The 18,759-nt window shown below is 41.9% G+C and overlaps 1 protein-coding gene across 2 annotated transcripts; it reads left to right on the top strand.

Annotated features, from left to right (window-relative positions):
* The first annotated feature begins 142 nt into the window (after nucleotides 1–142).
* Nucleotides 143–17,400, top strand: LOC142151061 (uncharacterized). Of its 2 annotated transcripts, none has more exons than XM_075206357.1 (6): nucleotides 143–201; nucleotides 4,682–4,879; nucleotides 5,004–5,082; nucleotides 5,202–5,299; nucleotides 5,463–5,574; nucleotides 13,645–17,400. In XM_075206357.1, the coding sequence occupies exons 3-6, from the start codon at nucleotides 5,049–5,051 to the stop codon at nucleotides 14,451–14,453; spliced, it is 1,053 nt and encodes a 350-aa protein (XP_075062458.1). In that variant the 5' UTR covers nucleotides 143–201; nucleotides 4,682–4,879; nucleotides 5,004–5,048; the 3' UTR covers nucleotides 14,454–17,400. The 2 variants fall into 2 exon arrangements, with proteins under 2 accessions (XP_075062458.1, XP_075062457.1); XM_075206356.1 differs by having other exon boundaries at nucleotides 13,642–17,400.
* The last annotated feature ends 1,359 nt before the right edge of the window (nucleotides 17,401–18,759 follow it).

Here is an 18,759-nt window from a genome sequence, read left to right as displayed (position 1 = left end):
AACAAGTTAATCTTTCGAGTCCAATACTGCACTTCACTTAATTTCCTCACTTGAGATGAGCGGCGGCCATTTTGTTTTAGTCTCCTACACACTGTAATGGTTTAACAGCATGAAATTTGCTATGTTCTGACGCTGCGGAGGGGGCGTGGTCATAGTCTCCAGCTTCCCCTATATGTGGTTTAGAACGTGGCACATTCACAGGTATTGTATTATATCCATATTATATTATATTATTATTATATAGAGGAGAGGGGTCTGTACAGTGATATATGAGGAGGAATAAGACAGCTCCCAGCACACACTGTGTATTATATCCATATTATATTATGTTATTATTATATAGAGGAGAGGGATCTGTACAGTGATATATGAGGAGGAATAAGACATCTCCCAGCACACACTGTGTATTATATCCATATTATATTATGTTATTATTATATAGAGGAGAGGGGTCTGTACAGTGATATATGAGGAGGAATAAGACAGTTCCCAGCACACACTGTGTATTATATCCATATTATATTATGTTATTATTATATAGAGGAGAGGGGTCTGTACAGTGATATATGAGGAGGAATAAGACAGCTCCCAGCACACACTGTGTATTATATCAATATTATATTATGTTATTATATAGAGGAGAGGGGTCTGTACAGTGATATATGAGGAGGAATAAGACAGCTCCCAGCACACACTGTGTATTATATCCATATTATATTATGTTATTATTATATAGAAGAGAGGGGTCTGTACAGTGATATATGAGGAGGAATAAGACAGCTCCCAGCACACACTGTGTATTATATCCATATTATATTATGTTATTATTATATAGAGGAGAGAGGTCTGTACAGTGATATATGAGGAGGAATAAGACAGTTCCCAGCACACACTGTGTATTATATCCATATTATATTATGTTATTATTATATAGAGGAGAGGGGTCTGTATAGTGATATATGAGGAGGAATAAGACAGTTCCCAGCACACACTGTGTATTATATCCATATTATATTATGTTATTATTATATAGAGGAGAGGGGTCTGTACAGTGATATATGAGGAGGAATAAGACAGCTCCCAGCACACACTGTGTATTATATCAATATTATATTATGTTATTATATAGAGGAGAGGGGTCTGTACAGTGATATATGAGGAGGAATAAGACAGCTCCCAGCACACACTGTGTATTATATCCATATTATATTATGTTATTATTATATAGAAGAGAGGGGTCTGTACAGTGATATATGAGGAGGAATAAGACAGATCCCAGCACACACTGTGTATCAGATCCATATTATATTATGATATTATTACATACTTACCTACTTTCTGTAGTTTGTTTCCGGGAGATGGGCGGGAGGGAGCGGGGCAGGGCAAGACAAATCGCAGCATTTTAGCCCCGCCCCCGGCGACAAAAATGCCGTTTTGTTGCTGGGGGCGGGGCCAAAATGCCGCGATTCTGGCTGAATCGTGTCATTTAGCGGTGGCTGGAGCAGGATGCGGGAGATTTGCCAGCTCTCCCGAATTTCGGGAGTCTCCCGGAATGGCAAGTATGTATTATTATATAGAGGAGAGGGGTCTGTACAGTGATATATCAGGAGGAATAAGACAGCTCCCAGCACACACTGTGTAGTATATCCATATTATATTATGTTATTATTATATAGAGGAGAGGGGTGTGTACAGTGATATATGAGGAGGAATAGGACAGCTCCCAGCACACACTGTGTATTATATCCATATTATATTATGTTATTATTATATAGAGGGGAGGGGTTTGTACAGTGATATATGATGAAGAATAAGACAGATCCCAGCACATACTGTATATTATATCCATATTATATTATGTTATTATTATATAGAGGAGAGGGGTCTGTACAGTGATATATGAGGAGGAATAGGACAGCTCCCAGCACACACTGTGTATTATATCCATATTATATTATGTTATTATTATATAGAGGGGAGGGGTTTGTACAGTGATATATGATGAAGAATAAGACAGATCCCAGCACATACTGTATATTATATCCATATTATATTATATTATTATTATATAGAGGAGAGGGGTCTGTACAGTGATATATGATGAATAATAAGACAGATCCCAGTGCACACTCATCATCACCCTTGTTTAATTGTGTGGTGCCACAGATTCAAGTGGCACCTGACATAAATGATATACATGAAAATAGTAATTATAATAGGTACATGCGATTTTCAAAACAATTGTCACGGCCTACAGAAAAATATTTGCATCATAGATCACAGGAGAGATACAAGACAGATGGCTGGGAGATGTGGGACAGAAGGTTGAGAGACTGTGTCCATGAGAGTTTGTATTCTAAACGGAGGGAGAAGACAGACTGTAGGATTAAATAGGACAGTTTAGTTTGGGGCTTGGACCAGGCGTTGGAGCGGTGTGGAGAGGCAAGTAATGCTATAAGCAAAGTAGATGTACATAGTAGTGGATCAGTTTGTTGAGGTAAAGATCAAGCAGGTAGCTTTTCTAGCAGACTTTGAACAGTTGCCTAAGGAGTAGTCAGACCTGTCAGCTGGATGCAGGTTGAGTCCTGAGGAGGTGGTAGAGGGATAAGGAAGAGTGATACCTGTTGCTGGGAGTGATGGGAGAGATGTGCAACTTTAAGTGAAATTGGCTCCCACAATAGAACTGGAATTGTTTGCTGTGAGCTCCAAATCTGCTCACAGATTCCTCAATGCAGAGAGGGCTGGAATTTGAGGGGGAAGGATCCGGCAATAAGTCACATCACAAGTGGGAGGGAGGGCCGATGAGATAGACGCAATTGATCTGCAGTGAGGAGATATGGCTTGGATTGATCTCGAGTGACTGTAGAGCTTTGAATTCAGACAGAGGCCGGTGAGCTTATTGTAGGCCAATGTGATTTGTTCAGCCCCTCTCTGCTTCTTAGAGTCGATCTTAAGAACAGATAGGGCAGTCTGAAGTGGAGGCTCTGTCCTGGTGAGAAACTGGTGTAGGTAGTAGGAGGCCCAACCACTGTGCAGACTCACCTGATGTGTCAGACATTAAGACATGCGAGCCCACCGGTAAAAATAGATATTCAGCAGTAGCATGGGTCAGGATGAGAATGGTTGCTCACCGTTCTCTGCATGTTGGTTCCGAGTGTTCGGGAGAACACTTTAGTGGGAGTACAGACAGCAGCACCAGGCTTTATTGGGCTGCTGGCTTCAGGGGTAGCCAATGCTGCAGGTTGTATCACTGGGTAGGATACAGTCAACTATTCGATGATAGGCTCAAAATGAACCAGATGTTTGAGAAGGTGAGTCCCTGATGAAATGGGCTCCATGGGTCATGAGGAACCTGATTTTAGTGAATCAGCTGGCTTGTTTTTGGGGGGAATCTGTCAGATCCCATATTCAGTCAAAGCACCAGCTTGCATTACATACCCACTATTTATTGAATTCTTTCTTCTTATGAAATGGAACTCAGACCAGCCATAATAATACATCAGGTGGGGCTTCCTGAATGAAGGAAGTAAGAGCAGGAAGGGGACTAAAGGAGAAGAGTATTATAAGCCCAGGAGTCCAGTGACAGACTGTGACCTGCTGTATGAGGAGCGGTGTAGCTGCAGCTTGTATCTACAGATCTCCCCAGCTAGAGGCAGGAGAAGGAAAGGGGAATGGAGAAGGAAACAGTGAAGCAGAAATGCCCCAGATTGAAACACAGAAAAGACAATCACTGGTGCTGCTGATGGACTTGTTCTTAGTTGCAGGAACAGGAGTAATGATAAAACAGGAAGTGCACAGTTAGAGCAGACAGTGTGAGTCAGCCATCTACAGAAAACACACACAAGTGCTACCACCTTTATTACACACTGGAACTTGCACAATGCAATAATAATTGTTACATGGGCGTTTCATTGTTTATAGCTGACCCAGCTGAAATTCAGCTTTATACAAAAACCTGATGATGAATAGGATGTAGGCAAAGGAGACAGGAGAGATCCAGCTGGCAGGAAAGGAAACAGAGCAGAGATCAAGAGGAGAGATAAAGATGTAAATGTCTGAGTACAGGGTTGTTGGAAGAAAATAATAATAGGGGGTGATCGGAGAGTTGGGGTGGGGGAAGGGGGTTATTGCTGGGTACAATGAGGAAGGGGAGTTATTGGAGGTAGCATTTACATGCAGCACTGCTGAGGGGAAGCATAGAATAGAAAGGTGGTAATGAATGGGCTGGAGAGGTATCGGTGATGGTTTGGGGCAGACAGCAGAATATGGTTGGTCAGCAGATGAGTGCAGGGGAGTGTGTGGAGGAACCACTGGATAGAAGGATGGAAACTGGACTGGAGAAGTATGAAGATTAGTTAGTATCTTATAGTATACTGATTTATGTCATAACATATTATAATGCACACCTCTAATTATACATGAATGCCATGTTATTTATATATATCTATGTCAGACACTATGCGGTCACTCTGCATTCAGGCTTGATTAATGAGACATTTTTGCAAATAGTTCCATAATTTCTGTATCAAGGTGAGAGAGAGGCATGTGCTATATACACTCAACATTCCTGTATATAGGAAATGGTTACGTTTAGGATAGGGATTGTATTTTTAAAATACTGTTGCATTTTTTGTAATATCTAAAAATGGGCAAGTTGACTTTGTATTGATATCTCTCACAGTACACCGGGTTGCACAATAGGGAAGAATGCATCCGGTGACTTTATGACACCCAGAGCCATCCACGTGTGTCAGGAAGATTGAATAGGACCCAGATCCCCATCGCGGTGCCTACACCTCACTCACTGATACATGACAGGAACAATGACCAGAAGATCCTGGGACTCACCAACAAGATAATCCATCTGGTGACTGGAGAGGTGACTGCTGGGAATGGGACATTATACAGTAACACCAGGGAATGTATTTGGATGATAACTATATCACTGTATGTGTCAATTTGCTATATAGTATTAGGATATTACTATCTATTTTTTTATGCAGGAGTGGGAGAATATAGAAGGAAACAAGGGTCTGTACAAGGACGTGATGATGGAGAATCACCGGCCACTCACATCACTGGGTAAGAAGTGACTTTCATTTGTTGTAAATGGGAGAGTAGGTTTGAGGGCCACCTAGATACACACATTATCTGATCATCATCTATAAACAATGTATTCAGTCACTGTGTGTCTTCTGCAGATGGATCCAGTAACAGAAATACCCCTGAAAGATGTCCCCATCCTCTTTATTTACAAAGTTGTAATGAAGGAAATCACAGTATCCAGCAGGACTATCAGGTAGATGGAACTGAGGGTCTCACCAGAATACCATAGTTACTTTTCACTGTATAAGTTGTAGAGCAGTGGTTGGGGTCTTATACCTATTAATATTCTTCTGTTTTATCTCAATAAAATCAGACATTATGAAAGTGTTATTTTTATTATTTTGTGGTTAATGTAGGGTGCAGAGATGACTGACATTAAGGTAGAAGATATAGAGGGAGAAGAAGAGAAGTGTGTGAGGAGTGACCAGCAGTGTAAGGAGGAGGAAATCCCTACAGATATCAGTACAGGTGAGTAATTATACAGAAGACTCACACATTCTCCTTGTTCAGTCAATCTCTTATTCTACACCCTGCTCTGTCAGTACAAACTAATGAGGAAAAGGTTTTTGCCCAGTGGGGGAGTCAGGAACCATCAGCTACTATTAGACTCTTGTTCTCCTCCTCACATCTTGTCAATCTCTATTACCAGCCCAGAGATCTGACCAGTCTCCTCCTCACACACACTGGAGATTCTCAAACATCAAATGGACATTACTATAGTGAGGGAATCACGGTCAATGAGATGAGAGCCAGCGTGACATTACACATGATCCTCATGATACCCATTATCTTCCTCGTGTAATATCTGAATGTTTGATTCTCAATATGTGTTTATTAATACTATAGTATTGTAGCAAAACAGCAGCTAATTCCACTTTCCCTAAGATCTTACACAGCCCATCACATGGGACACTTCACACAACCTGCACCTTCTCAAACGCATCATATCATCATCTTCTATTTATTTATATAGCGCCACTAATTCCGCAGCGCTGTACAGAGAACTCATTCACTTCAGTCCCTGCACCATTGGAGCTTACAATCTAAATCCCCTAACATACACACACAGACCGAGATAGACTAAGAGCAATTTTTAATAGCAGCCAATTAACCTACCAGTATGTTTTTGGAGTGTGGGAGAAAACCCACACAAACACGGGGAGAACATACAAACTCCACACAGATAAGGCCATGATCGGGAATTTGAACTCATGACCCCAGTGCTGTGAGGCACATAGAACTATAACCACAAACCAGTCATTGCACAATAACTTCCCCTCCAATCTCTGTGCATGGATTCTCTGTACTGTTGTCTTCATCTTCTGATCTGTGTCTCTGTTTCTCTTCCCTTATGCTTTCTTCCACTTTCTGCTGTTGCATTGCCTGTGTCCTGTTCAATTCTCCTACTCTGTCCTTATGTTCTCCTCCACTCTGCCGTCATCATTCAGTGTTGCTATTTCTCTTTTATTTCATACTTTGCTCTCCTGCTTTATCCTGATGCTCTCCTTCCCTCTTACTGGTTGTCCACACCGAAGCTTTAATCTAAATTAGTAGCATGACACTGGCATCTGAACTATGCTACCTGAGGTTCACCAGAGGGAGATTTAGAAGCTGCCTCACTGTTCACTTTTTTTTTTTTTGCTGCCTATATTCCCACATATAAAACTTCCAGTAGTGTAAACACATTGGTAGGTTGTGCTGCTAATTTTTCTCTGCAATCCTTGGGGGACACCGGGATCTTGGGGTATAGAGTAGGGACAGGCGAACACTGGCACTTTAACTTTAGTTAAACAAAGCTCTGGCTCCACCCCCTCTATACCCCACCTCCTGCTAGAGGCCAGTCTAGTTTAAGTGCCCGGCGAAAAGGCTGTGTCTGGGCTGTTCAGCAGCCCTCTTCTGTTACTTTTATTATTTTATGGCAGGAATCTGCAGTATGCAGCGTGCGGCAAGCGCTGTATGGAGGGGGGGGATCGGAGGTGCTGTGAGAGGTGCCTCTGTTGCCAGCCTCCCTCTCTAGGAGCCGGGCACAGTCGCCGCAGGCTGTGTCCGTCCTCTTGATCTGACAGTCAGATAGACTGCAGACACTGCGTGAGGAGGGGTGGCAGAAGGTAAGTGAACCCTCTCCCAGCACAATGCTGAGAGAGAGGGTTATAAAATCGCAGTTTGTCCCTGAGCAGGCTGCTTCTTACTAGGAGCATCCATTCTATGAAAAAAAAAAAAAAGAAATTCTATTTTTAGCTCAGGAGACAGGGTCAGGCAAGCGTCACTAAAATAGTGTTCCCTGCTAGGCACTGGGTTGTTGAATGTCACCAATTCAGTGCTGGGCCCTGGGGGAGTGGTGTTTCTTCTAATTACACTTCCTCCATGGTAGTCTCTCACTATTATGTGTGCAGATACCAGAATAAACAGCCATTTTATAGCTCCCCTTTTCTGTCCTGATTCCTGATAGAGAGGTTTGGGGATTGTTATTTTCAAAATTTTATTTTTACTCTGTGGGGCTTTTATTGGCTGTATTGCAGGCTCACTTTCTGTTCAGCTTTTGGGCTGCTTGTTATTTAAATTGTGTTTTGTTACACTGTTTATTACACTGTTTTGTTTGTGTTTTGTCCCATCTGTTAACATGCCAGAAGGGGAAAAACCATGCGCGGTAAAGCTGGTGTTACATCAATGTTGAGTTTCACCTGGGCTGTCTGTCACGTTAAGTTACCATCAGGTCAGTCAGACGCGCAGGCTCTGTGCGCAGCCTGCCGGCTTTCATAGAGCATACTGTGTAATACAGCAGCTGCTGCTTTACATGCGGCAACACATGCCTGGGTTCGGTCTCTCTCCAATACAGTGGCTGAACTTGCTCAGTTGGTGCTGTCACAGGCTGTGGTCGCTCCATCTTCTGATTCTGCTTGCACTGTAGCAACTGACATGGGTTCTAGTTCTCTAAGTCAAGGTTTGACTGTTTCTCCCTGGCGGAGTCTGTACAGCCTGCTTGGGTACAGGGAATTGCATCCTCTGTACAGGGTTTGGTTTAGGTTTCTTCCTCTTAGAGAGGATGTTACAATCTGCGGCACCGTCGTCCTCACATAAGCGTAGGAGGATGGCGCCACAACTTCAGGAAAATAAGCCAGAATTTGACTGTAGTTCCCAGAATGAAGGTAATTTAGCGGTGAATTCTGACATGGATGCTCCTTCAAATAAAGAAATGGAAGTTGCTCAAATCAATTTATAGGCTATAGCAGGTGCATGAAAGGGTGGGATTATCCTAAAAGGTACAAACACAGAGAGATCCCCCAGCACACTGCTATAGCCAGCAACATATCTGCCATTCTTACTGTAGATAAAAATGCAAAAGTCTTAGTTGCACACATTTGCAAATGTATGTTAAAGCCACCCGCCACTCCACGGCGCTTTTGCTAATAGGGTGGTCCTAACTAAACCATGAGAGTCCCATATATTTGGGCCATAAATGGATGCTCCTTCGGTTGTGAGGAGATTCATTCGGTTCTCCAGAGTGTGGAGGAATTAATACAAGCTGTGTGACAGGTACTTCACTTTCCGAAGTAAGAGGTTTCTCATGTTGCACAAGCTCCTCTTTTTGCACGGGGAAGGAAGAAATAAAATTCTTTCTTTTTCCTGGCTTCTTCCCTATTGGAAGATTTGTTGTCAGAGCCTTGGACTTTCCCAGATAACAAGTTCCAAGTATTTCGGTGACTGCAGTCGGTTTATCCCTTTCCTAGTGAAGTTTTTGCTAAATGGTAGACGCTTCCACGCGTGGATGCTGCAGTTACAATGTTAGCCAAGTTAACTACTATTCCTTTTCCTAACATAGCCATTCTTAAGGATGGTACAGACCATTAGGTTAAGGCCGTCCTTAAATTCATTTTCGTGGTAGCATGTACCTTTTTCAGGCCTGCTTTGGCATCTGTGTGGGTTAACAAAGCAGTAGAACGCTGGTCAAAACACCGTTTTCAGTGTTTGTTGGCAGGCAGGCCTTCCTCTGAATTTCTTCCATTAGTGGAGCAAATTCAACGGGCGATAGATTATTTACGAGAGGCAGCTACATATGTGGGACTGATTGGTGCACGAATTTCTGCCTCTGCAGTTTCAGCTCGTCGTATTCTCTGCCTTAAGTCCTGGAAGGCTGATGGGGAGTCTGAAAAGGTTCTTGAGACCATACCGTTTTCTGGGGGTCTTTTGTTTGGACCTCAGCTTGACTCCATTATCAGTCAAGCTACAGGTGGAAAGAGCATTTTTCTCCCAGTTAATGCTCCCAAGTAAAGATTATCCAAATTCCAGTCCTTTCAGACCTCAGGAAGGTTTCGGGGTTAATATTCCTCAGGCCAATCTTCTACAGGCCAGTCATCCGCCCCTAGAGGTGGTTTGCAGCGGGGACATCAGGCCTGGTCTGGGCGACGTCCAGCTGCAAAGCCTGCAGACAAACAGTCTGCAAGACGGGTTTTTTGCTCCTCCGCTGTTGGTGGTAGGAGCCCGTCTTCTGCTGTCCAGGGATCGGTGGTGTCAGTCCACTACCGATGTCTGGATTAGGGGAGGGGTGAACCAGGGTTACAAGATCGATCTGCTCGATCTTCCTCCCAGACGGTTCTTCCCCACAGGGCTTCCGTTTTGTCCGAAGAAACGATTGGCTTTAACAGAAGCGTTTCAATCCCTTCTTTCGTCTGGAGTGATTTTTCCTGTTCCTCATTCTCAAAGAGGTTTGGGGTTTTATTTCAAACTTTTCTTGTGACAAAACCAGATGGCTCCTTCAGACCGATTCTCAATCTAAAGTATTTGAATACACAGGTCAGAGTGCCCAGCTTCAAGATGGAGTCTTTACGCTCGGTCATTCTCGGCATGGAACAGGGAGAATTTATGGTGGCTGTAGACATCAAGGATGCATATCTCCATGTGCCTATTTGGAAGGGTCATCAGTTCCTGTTGAGGTTGCAGTTCGGTCAGAGCACATCAAATTTCAGGCTCTCCCGTTCGGTCTCGCCACAGCTCCACGTATCTTCACCAAGATCATGGCGGTTATGGCTGCTCTGCTAAGGGCCAAGGGAATTGCAATCATCCCTTACCTGGATGATCTACTTTTAAAGGCAGATTCTTCAGAGAAGCTTCTGTTGCATATTCAGGTAGTAATCCAGACCCTGGAGTCGCACGGTTGGATTATCAACTTCAAAAAATCCAAGTTGATCCCATCCCAGCGGATGGTGTTTCTGGGTCTCTTATTCAATACCCGTCTGAGACGAGTGTTCTTTCCTCAGGACTAGATCCTAGCCTTGCAGAAGATGGTGAAATCCCTGTTGGTGGCAAGGAGACCTTCCATTAATTTATGCAATGTGACTTCTGGGCAAGATGGTATCGTCATTCGAAGCGATCCAGTTTGCTCAGTTCCATGCACGACAGTTTCAATTGGAACTCCTGTCGCAATGGAACAAATCCCATCGGAATCTGGCGAGTCAGGTTTTTCGCCTGTCTCCGCAGATGCGTCAATCGCTGTTCTGGTGGCTACACAGGCAGAATCTCACCAGGGGACGCTTGTTCTCAATTTGCAATTGGATTCTGATAACAACAGATGCCAGCCTTCGGAGTTGGGGGGCTGTCTGTCTTCAGGCTCGGTTTCAAGCTTCCAATAAATGTCTTAGAACTGCGCGCAGTGTTTCATGCTCTAGGAAGGCGGCAACCCTTGCTGCAGGGAAAGCCAGTGAAGATTCAATCGGACAATGTCACAGCAGTGGCATATCTCAACCATCAGGGCGGCACCAGGAGTCCCTTGGCCATGAGGGAGACTCACAGGATATTTCTGTGGGCCGAAGCTCACGTTTCGGCACTCGTGGCCATCTTCATTCCCGGGATAGAAAACTGGGAAGCAGATTTCCTAAGCAGGCAGACTCTGCATCCGGGAGAATGGTCTCTCCATCCGGAGGTGTTTCAACAGTTAGTGGTGAAATGGGGTCAACCGGATGTCGATATGATGGCATCTCAGTTGAATCACAAGGTTTCCCGCTACTGTTCCCGTGCAAGAGATCCCGGGGCAGTCGCTGTAGACGCTATGTCCGTCCCTTGGAGGTACCGCTTAGTGTACCTTTATCCTCCGATAGCCATGCTTCCACGAGTACTGAAAAAGGTGAAGAGAGAGGGGGTTCCAGTGCTTCTAGTGGCGCTGGATTAGCCGTGCAGGGCCTGGTACACCGACGTACTCTTCATGGCAGGAGGTCGGTCGTGGTGGTTGCCAATACGCTCAGACCTGCTAACCCAGGGTACCTTTTGTCATCTAGGTTTGCAATGCCTGACTTTAACGGCGTGGCTGTTGAGGCCAGGATCCTAAGAGCTAAGGGCTTTTCGAATCGGGTGGTGCAGACCATGCTCCGTGCTCGAAAACTGGCTTCGGCCAAAATATATCATCGAGTATGGAAGACATATATTGGTTGGTGCGAAAAGAAGGGATATCCTACGTCTTCTTTTCGTCTGCCCAGATTACTGAGGTTCTTGCAGGATGGCTTGGATGCAGGTTTGCGTCTTAGTTCTCTTAAGGGTCAGGTGTCGGCTCTTTCGATCTTCTTTCAAAGAAAACTTGCTGTCATACCTGATGTGCAAACTTTCATTCAAGGTGTTCTCCATGTTCAACCTCCTTATATTTCTCCGTTCCCGCCATGGGATTTGATTTTGGTGTTGAGGGCTTTACAGCATCCACCGTTTGAACCCTTGAATACGGTGGATTTCAAATTTCTAACTTTGAAAACGGTTTTTCTTTTGGCCATTTCTACGGCACGCAGAGTTTCAGAGCTTGCTGCTTTGTCTTGCAAGCCTCCTCTGCTAGTTTTTCATGAGGATAGGGCAGTTCTTTGAACCAAGCCCTCCTTCCTTCCTAAAGTTGTATCTAAGTTTCATCTGAATCAGGATATTGTCATTCCGGCTCTATCTGATTCCTCTTCTTCCGATAACGATGAGTCTATTAGTTATCTTGATGTTGTTCGTGCCTTGCGAATTTATGTTAAAAGATCTCAGAAATTACGCAAAGCTGAGGATCTTTTGATTCTCTACGATGCTCACAAAAGAGGCTGGCCAGCTTCTAAAGTGACCATTGCTAGGTGGATTACGGCTGTTATCCGTCAGGTTTACAATGGGGCTGGGGAGCATGTCCCAGATAATCTACGGGCGCATTCTACAAGATCTGTAAGTGCTTCCTGGGCGGCCCGCCATTGTGCCTCCAGTGAACAGTTGTGTAAAGCGGCCACGTGGTCTTCTGTACACACTTTTACAAAGTTTTACAGATTTAATGTGTTTGCCTCTAGGGATGCAAGTTTTGGGAGAAAGGTGCTTTGGGCCGTTTCTTCTGAGCGTTCCCTCCCATGAGACAGCTTTGGGATGTCCCCAAGGTCCCGGTGTCCCCCAAGGATGTCAGAGAAAATGGGATTTTTATACTTGCGTAAAATCCGTTTCTCTTAATCCATTGGGGGACACCGGGCGCCCACCCTTAACGCTCTGGTTTCTCCTTCTGACGTGTTGTCTGGTTGTTAAGACAATGATGTGTTGTTAAGTTTATTCTTTTTTCTTTGGTTTCTCTCTATCTCCCTCTCTGCGGGCTTGGTTAAACATAGCCTGGCCTCTAGCATAAGGTGGGGTATAGAGGGGGTGGAGCCAGAGCTTTGTTTAACTAAAGTTAAAGTGCCAGTGTTTGCCTGTCCCTACTCTATACCCCAAGGTCCCGGTGTCCTCCAATGGATTAAGAGAAACGGATTTTACGTAAGTATAAAAATCCCATTATCCCAGGTCTACTTTGCTTCGAAGTTCCAGTGTGTATGAGGCAGTGTCTGGATGGACATTGTGGTTTTACAACGTAACTGATTAATAATTAGGCTTCCTGTTCTATGATGGTGGAATGCTGGGAAATGTGTACGCTTGGGAAACATTACTCGCCAAATTTTACAATTTGGGTGGAGTTGTCCAATGTAGTTGTACAATCTGTATATAACTATGGGTGGGTCTATGCTATATGCTTGGTAATGGTGTTGCGTTATATTTTCAGTCAATGTTTTATCTGCTCAACTAAAGACAAATGTTTGCCGTTTGTACACTTATATTTGCAATAAAGTGTTCATAGCTTGCAAATTAAAATAAAAAATACTGAATATCACTAATAGTATGAACATTTTCGGGCTTTTTAATCTAACCCTGAATTTAAAGACAAGGGGCCTGATTCATTAAGGAACTTAAATTAAGAAGTTTCTTATTTAAGTCTCCTGGACAAAACCATGTTACAATGCAAGGGGTGCAAATTAGTATTCTGTTTTGCACATAAGTTAAATACTGACTGTTTTTTCTTGTAGCACACACAGCTTATTTGTACACTGAAATTTAGAGTTGATATTTGTGTGCTACATGAAAAACAGTCAGTATTTAACTTGTGTGCAAAATAGAAAACTAATTTTCACCCCTTACATTGTAACATGGTTTTGTCCAGGAGACTTAATTAAGAAACTTCTTAACTTAAGTTTCTTAATGAATCAGGCCCAATATGTCTAATTTTCTTATTTTTTCTAGCAGATAGACACAAGAGCAGTAATACCTTGGAGGGACATCTCACTCTGTCTCCAGAATTTAAAATTGAAGATGTTAACAGCATACCGGATTCTCCAGGAGAAAATCACATTAACCGAAATATACATGAAGTCCTTCTCAATGCAGATGTATCATCCGATCCCTCTAATATTGAGGAATGCTCTCCAGTTAACTCAGATATTGCTACAGATAGTACAACTGGAGGTAATGAAATATTGTCCTCTTCTGGATGTGATAGATATTTTATACGCCATTCAGTCTTTGTTCGACATCAGGGAACCCATACAGATGAGAAAACATTTCCATGTTCTGAGTGTGACAAATGTTTTACACATAGAAGTAATCTTAGTATACATAAGAGAGTTCACACAGGCAAGAAACCATTTTCATGTTCTGAGTGTGGGAAATGTTTTACACAGAAATCACAACTTAACAGCCATAAGAGAGTTCACACAGGCGAGAAACCATTTTCATGTTCTGAGTGTGGGAAATGTTTTGCACAGAAATCACAGCTTGTTATACATCAGAGAACTCATACAGATGAGAAACCATTTCCATGTTATGAATGTGGAGAATGTTTTACATGTAAATCGACTCTTGTTATACATGAGAGAAGTCACACAGGTGAGAAACCATTTTCATGTTCTGAGTGTGGGAAATGTTTTACACAGAAATCACATCTTGTTACACATCAGAGAACTCATACAGATGACAAACAATTTCCATGTTATGAATGTGGAGAATGTTTTACAGCCAAATCACGACTCAATAGACATCAGAGAATTCACAGGTGAGAAACAATTTCCATGCTATGATGGCAGGTTCAGTTGACCGCATTACTCTCGAGAGTAACGCGGCCCACGCACTATTGCCATTACTACGGTAAGAGTGCATTATTACCTTTAGTATGGAAATTTCAATTTCAACGCTGATTTTTGCTTGCGGTTCGGTGAGCCATGAGCAGAAATCCGGGTTAAAATTACTGTATTAACGATAACACGGTCAATTGAATCTGCCTCTCAGTGTGGGATATGTTTACACAAAGTCACGCTGGAGGATTCACACAAAAGAAAAGTGATTTTCATGAGCTGTTGGACATAAAGAAGAATTACAGCAATCCTCGAGTTATGGAGAACAAGTCGGAGCAGCAGTCACACTATATAGACATGTTATAATTTTATTGGCATCCACAGACATGGGTGGAATGTGTGCAATCATAAGACTGGAACAGATTGCTCATGTGTGGAACTCACTGCAGTTTCCTTATTCTATTATATATCAATCACCCTTCATATTAATTAGCTCCTTATGGGAGGAGCTAATAGGGATTTGGTGTGCCTTGCTGAATGTGGTCACTCTCATGCACCACGCATATGTATGTATTCACTATGCATATGTGAAAACAAGATTTTGTCCTACAGCGTGATGTTTTTAAATGAGGTTCAAAAGGTGGAGAGTGTGTCTTTACGGGAGCTTGTCTGGTTTACCAAGTGAATGCATAGGTCTTTTGCTTTACACTTGCTTAGAGATGGCCTCAGACTAAGGTATATGTACTAAACTCCGGGTTTGAAAAAGTGGAGATGTTGACTATAGCAACCAATCGGATTCTAGGGCCTGATTCATTAAGGATGTTAACTTGAGAAACTTCTCATTTTAGTCTCCTGGAAAACCATGTTACAATGCAAGGGGTGCAAATTAGCATTCTGTTTTGCACATAAGTTAAATACTGCCTGTTTTTTCATGTAGCACACAAATACTTGATAACTTATTTGTACACTGAAAGTTAAAGTTGATATTTGTGTGCTACATGAAAACTTATGTGCAAAACAGAATGCTAATTTGCTCCCCTTGCTTTGTAACATGGTTTTGTCCAGGAGACTGAAATAAGAAGTTTCTTAAGTTAAGATCCTTAATGAATCAGGCCCCTAGTTATCATTTATTTAGTGCATTCTACAAAATGACAGCTAGAATCTGGTTGCTATAGGCAACATCTCCACTTTTTCAAACCCGCAATTTAGTAAATATACCACTATATCTTTAAATGTGACACCTTTTGTACCTTCCAGCCACACTGAATGCAGAAAAGCACATTTATAGGGACATAAATACACAGAAATGTGACACAAAGTAAATACCATACACATATCCCCTCACTTACGGTTTAAGACCTAAATGATGCTTTATTAAGCAGTATGTTTGAAGAAGAAAAGGAGAAGGTGACATTTATTAAATTAAACCAGTAAGCAGGATTTTGGGGCATAGTTCTTACCCTTTTTCTTTGTGTGCATTTACATCTTGGCTCCCAAAAGCAGAATATGTTTATACTATATACCTATGTGTACGCTGGGCCAATTAATAGTGGTATTTGTGTATAATGAAACAGTCTGCGTAGTTCTATTTCTTCAGTTATTAAGTTACTTTCACTCTTGCAATTCTCTGATTGGGTAAACCGATTCCTCATCTTTCTTTTTAGTAAGAACATCATTCACCTTCTCCTTGGGTTGATTCAGAAAGTTAAGGATATTTGTTTAATTGTGGTGGTGGTGGCTCCTTTCATTTACCTATTGGATAAATTATGTGGTGTTAGCATAACGTGGGTCACAGGAAACTGATGGCCTTCAGACTTTATATAAAACATTTAAGTGATTCAGACTCCCGATCTTCGTGTAAGCTGAATTCAACACTGTACTCAGCTATGGGTTATGTCACACAGACACATATATCACAGTAGTGATTTAACCTTGTACTAACTGTAGGAGGATATGTCTAATAATTACAGCCATTTAGTTACCTGAACCATTCCTAGCTATTCATAAATGTGATAGGTGGTGTCCGATTGTAAGCTTGCGAGCAGTGCCCTCTAATCTCTCTGTCTCTCTGTATTACCCAATATTACCCAGTATTGTCTATCACTATGTTTGTCCCGAATTGTAAAGCACTACGGAATTTGCTGGCGCTATATAAATAAATGATGATGATGCCTCAATTGTTTTGATGCCACAATGCCTTTTGTCAACATAAAAGTAAAGTCTAAAATGTGGTTGGTCATTGCCTGAGCAGTGAGTTGTTCTAAAATCGATGTGTATAGAATGAGATCGATTGATAATTATGTCTAGTAAATGTTGTGTCTGTATTTATATTAGTGGGGACCTGTTCGACATCTTTCCAACATTTCAGCATTAGTAGGTCACTTGTACAGTACAAGTATTTCAAAGATACATGGCAGCCAGCTAGCATTACATTACAAGTGATCTGACATCTTAAGCTTGGTACACACTGATGCAACTATCGTGCAGATCACACGATATACAACCGTTTGGTCAGATATTGCAACACTGTGTATGCTCCCACAATTATATTTTGTCGTACCAAAGCACAATGTATCATTTGTTTTTATAAACTCCCTAAAAGTCACAATCAAAGATGGAACGATGTTGTGCAACTTCGGAAGTGAGTACGCACTCATGACCGTCTGTCCAACAATTGTGCTGATAGTTTCTCCACACACCTTTGTGGGCGTGCATATTTAAATTTATGATGGTGTCTCCTACGTGCTCTGTTATCTAAAAGTACAGCGTAAGCACATGGAAATGCAGCGATCATTTCATAGCGAGAGAATAATGAATCTTCTTTACATGCTCTATATGTCATCTATGTTTTGCTGTATCCAAGTGTATACAACATGAATTGTAAACACACATACAAATACATATTCTCAATAAAGTCTCATTTATTCACTGATATGCTGTGTGTCAATTTCTTAAATTTTGTATTATCTACCCGTATGCATAGTTATTTTACCTGTGCTACCAACACACACACACACATATAAATATATATATATATATCGGTAAATTATATATGAAGCTAAAATATATCTGTTAGCAGTATAAAATATGTGGACAAATCCATAAGTTCAGGTCACCTGTTTAGACCCTGTCAAAGTAATAATTATCAAAGACCCTATATTACCAATTAGTTCAATAGATCGAACTAATGAACTTGAATTTTATCTGTCTGTGCTTTTAAGAGAACGGAAAAACACGTATTGCACAATACAGAAAACAACAAGTTATATAAGGGTCACATGTTCTTCATTTCACAATATAAGGGCAAAGTATATATTTGCTCCAAATAAGGTCAAGAAGACCCTTCCAAAAGGCCCCTCCAAGAACATGTCACTTTAATGAAGATTAATGATAGAGACTTAGGGCTAGATTTACAAAACTGCGGGTTTGAAAAAGTGGAGATGTTGCCTATAGCAACCAATCAGATTCTCTTTATCATATAGTTAGTACATTCTACAAAATGACAGCTAGAGTCTGATTGGTTGCTAAAGGCAACATCTCCACTTTTTCAAACCCACAGTTTAGTAAATATACCCATTAGAGTGTTAGCAGTGATGTAAGCTGGAAAGGTGTGGATTTGGGAATAAGTAACCTTTTTTTTTATAAAAGAATTACTCAAATATAGGATGTCAATTGGCATTTGAGACCCTGGGGGTATGTCTGCTTCGTCCAGTAATGGCTGTATCTATACATAATATCTTTTAATAAAGAATAGAAATATTATGTTTTGGAAACCTCCTCTCATTTATTATTTAAAGAGAAGAATCAAAAAATCTTATACAACCCTTTGTCTGTACCATTGCATATGTCAACTGTGTAGGTCTTTATTTCAGGCTTATCAAGAATGCAACCAAATAAACCAGAATTTTCTTTCCAAATACTTTTATTTTCCAACAGAGAAAGTATTTTTTTTTATAAAAACAGCATTCAATGATTGCTACATGACAAGCTATACATAAATGAACTGCTCTCAAAATTAATAAGCTATATAGCATCCAGATATAGTTATGTGTTATCTCAATATAATAATTTAAAAAAGCAATACATGTATGACCATTTCAAGTAGACATGCTGTACAAGCCGCGGCTCCCCGACGGGCCGCGGCGGCTCACTTCTGATTGTTCCAGGCGTCCCAGCCGTCTCCATGATGACCGGGACGTCACTTCCGCCCTCCGCGTCCCGGTTGCCTGGGCAGCAACCTGGACGCTCTGCCTCTTCTGGCGCAGTGCCCGGCCAGTGGTCCTACAGCTGG

The sequence above is a fragment of the Mixophyes fleayi genome, chromosome 4 (genome assembly GCF_038048845.1).
Source record: "Mixophyes fleayi isolate aMixFle1 chromosome 4, aMixFle1.hap1, whole genome shotgun sequence".
NCBI lineage: Eukaryota > Metazoa > Chordata > Amphibia > Anura > Limnodynastidae > Mixophyes > Mixophyes fleayi.
This window is presented reverse-complemented; position numbering and strand designations above follow the sequence as displayed.

Bases quoted from the DNA above. Each gene is read 5' to 3' on its own strand.
- LOC142151061 (XM_075206356.1), top strand. From the start codon at position 5,049: ATGATGGAGAATCACCGGCCACTCACATCACTGG. The intron at 5,083-5,201 runs GTAAGAAGTGAC...TGTCTTCTGCAG, and splicing joins CCGGCCACTCACATCACTGG to ATGGATCCAGTAACAGAAAT. The intron at 5,300-5,462 runs GTAGATGGAACT...TGGTTAATGTAG, and splicing joins GTATCCAGCAGGACTATCAG to GGTGCAGAGATGACTGACAT.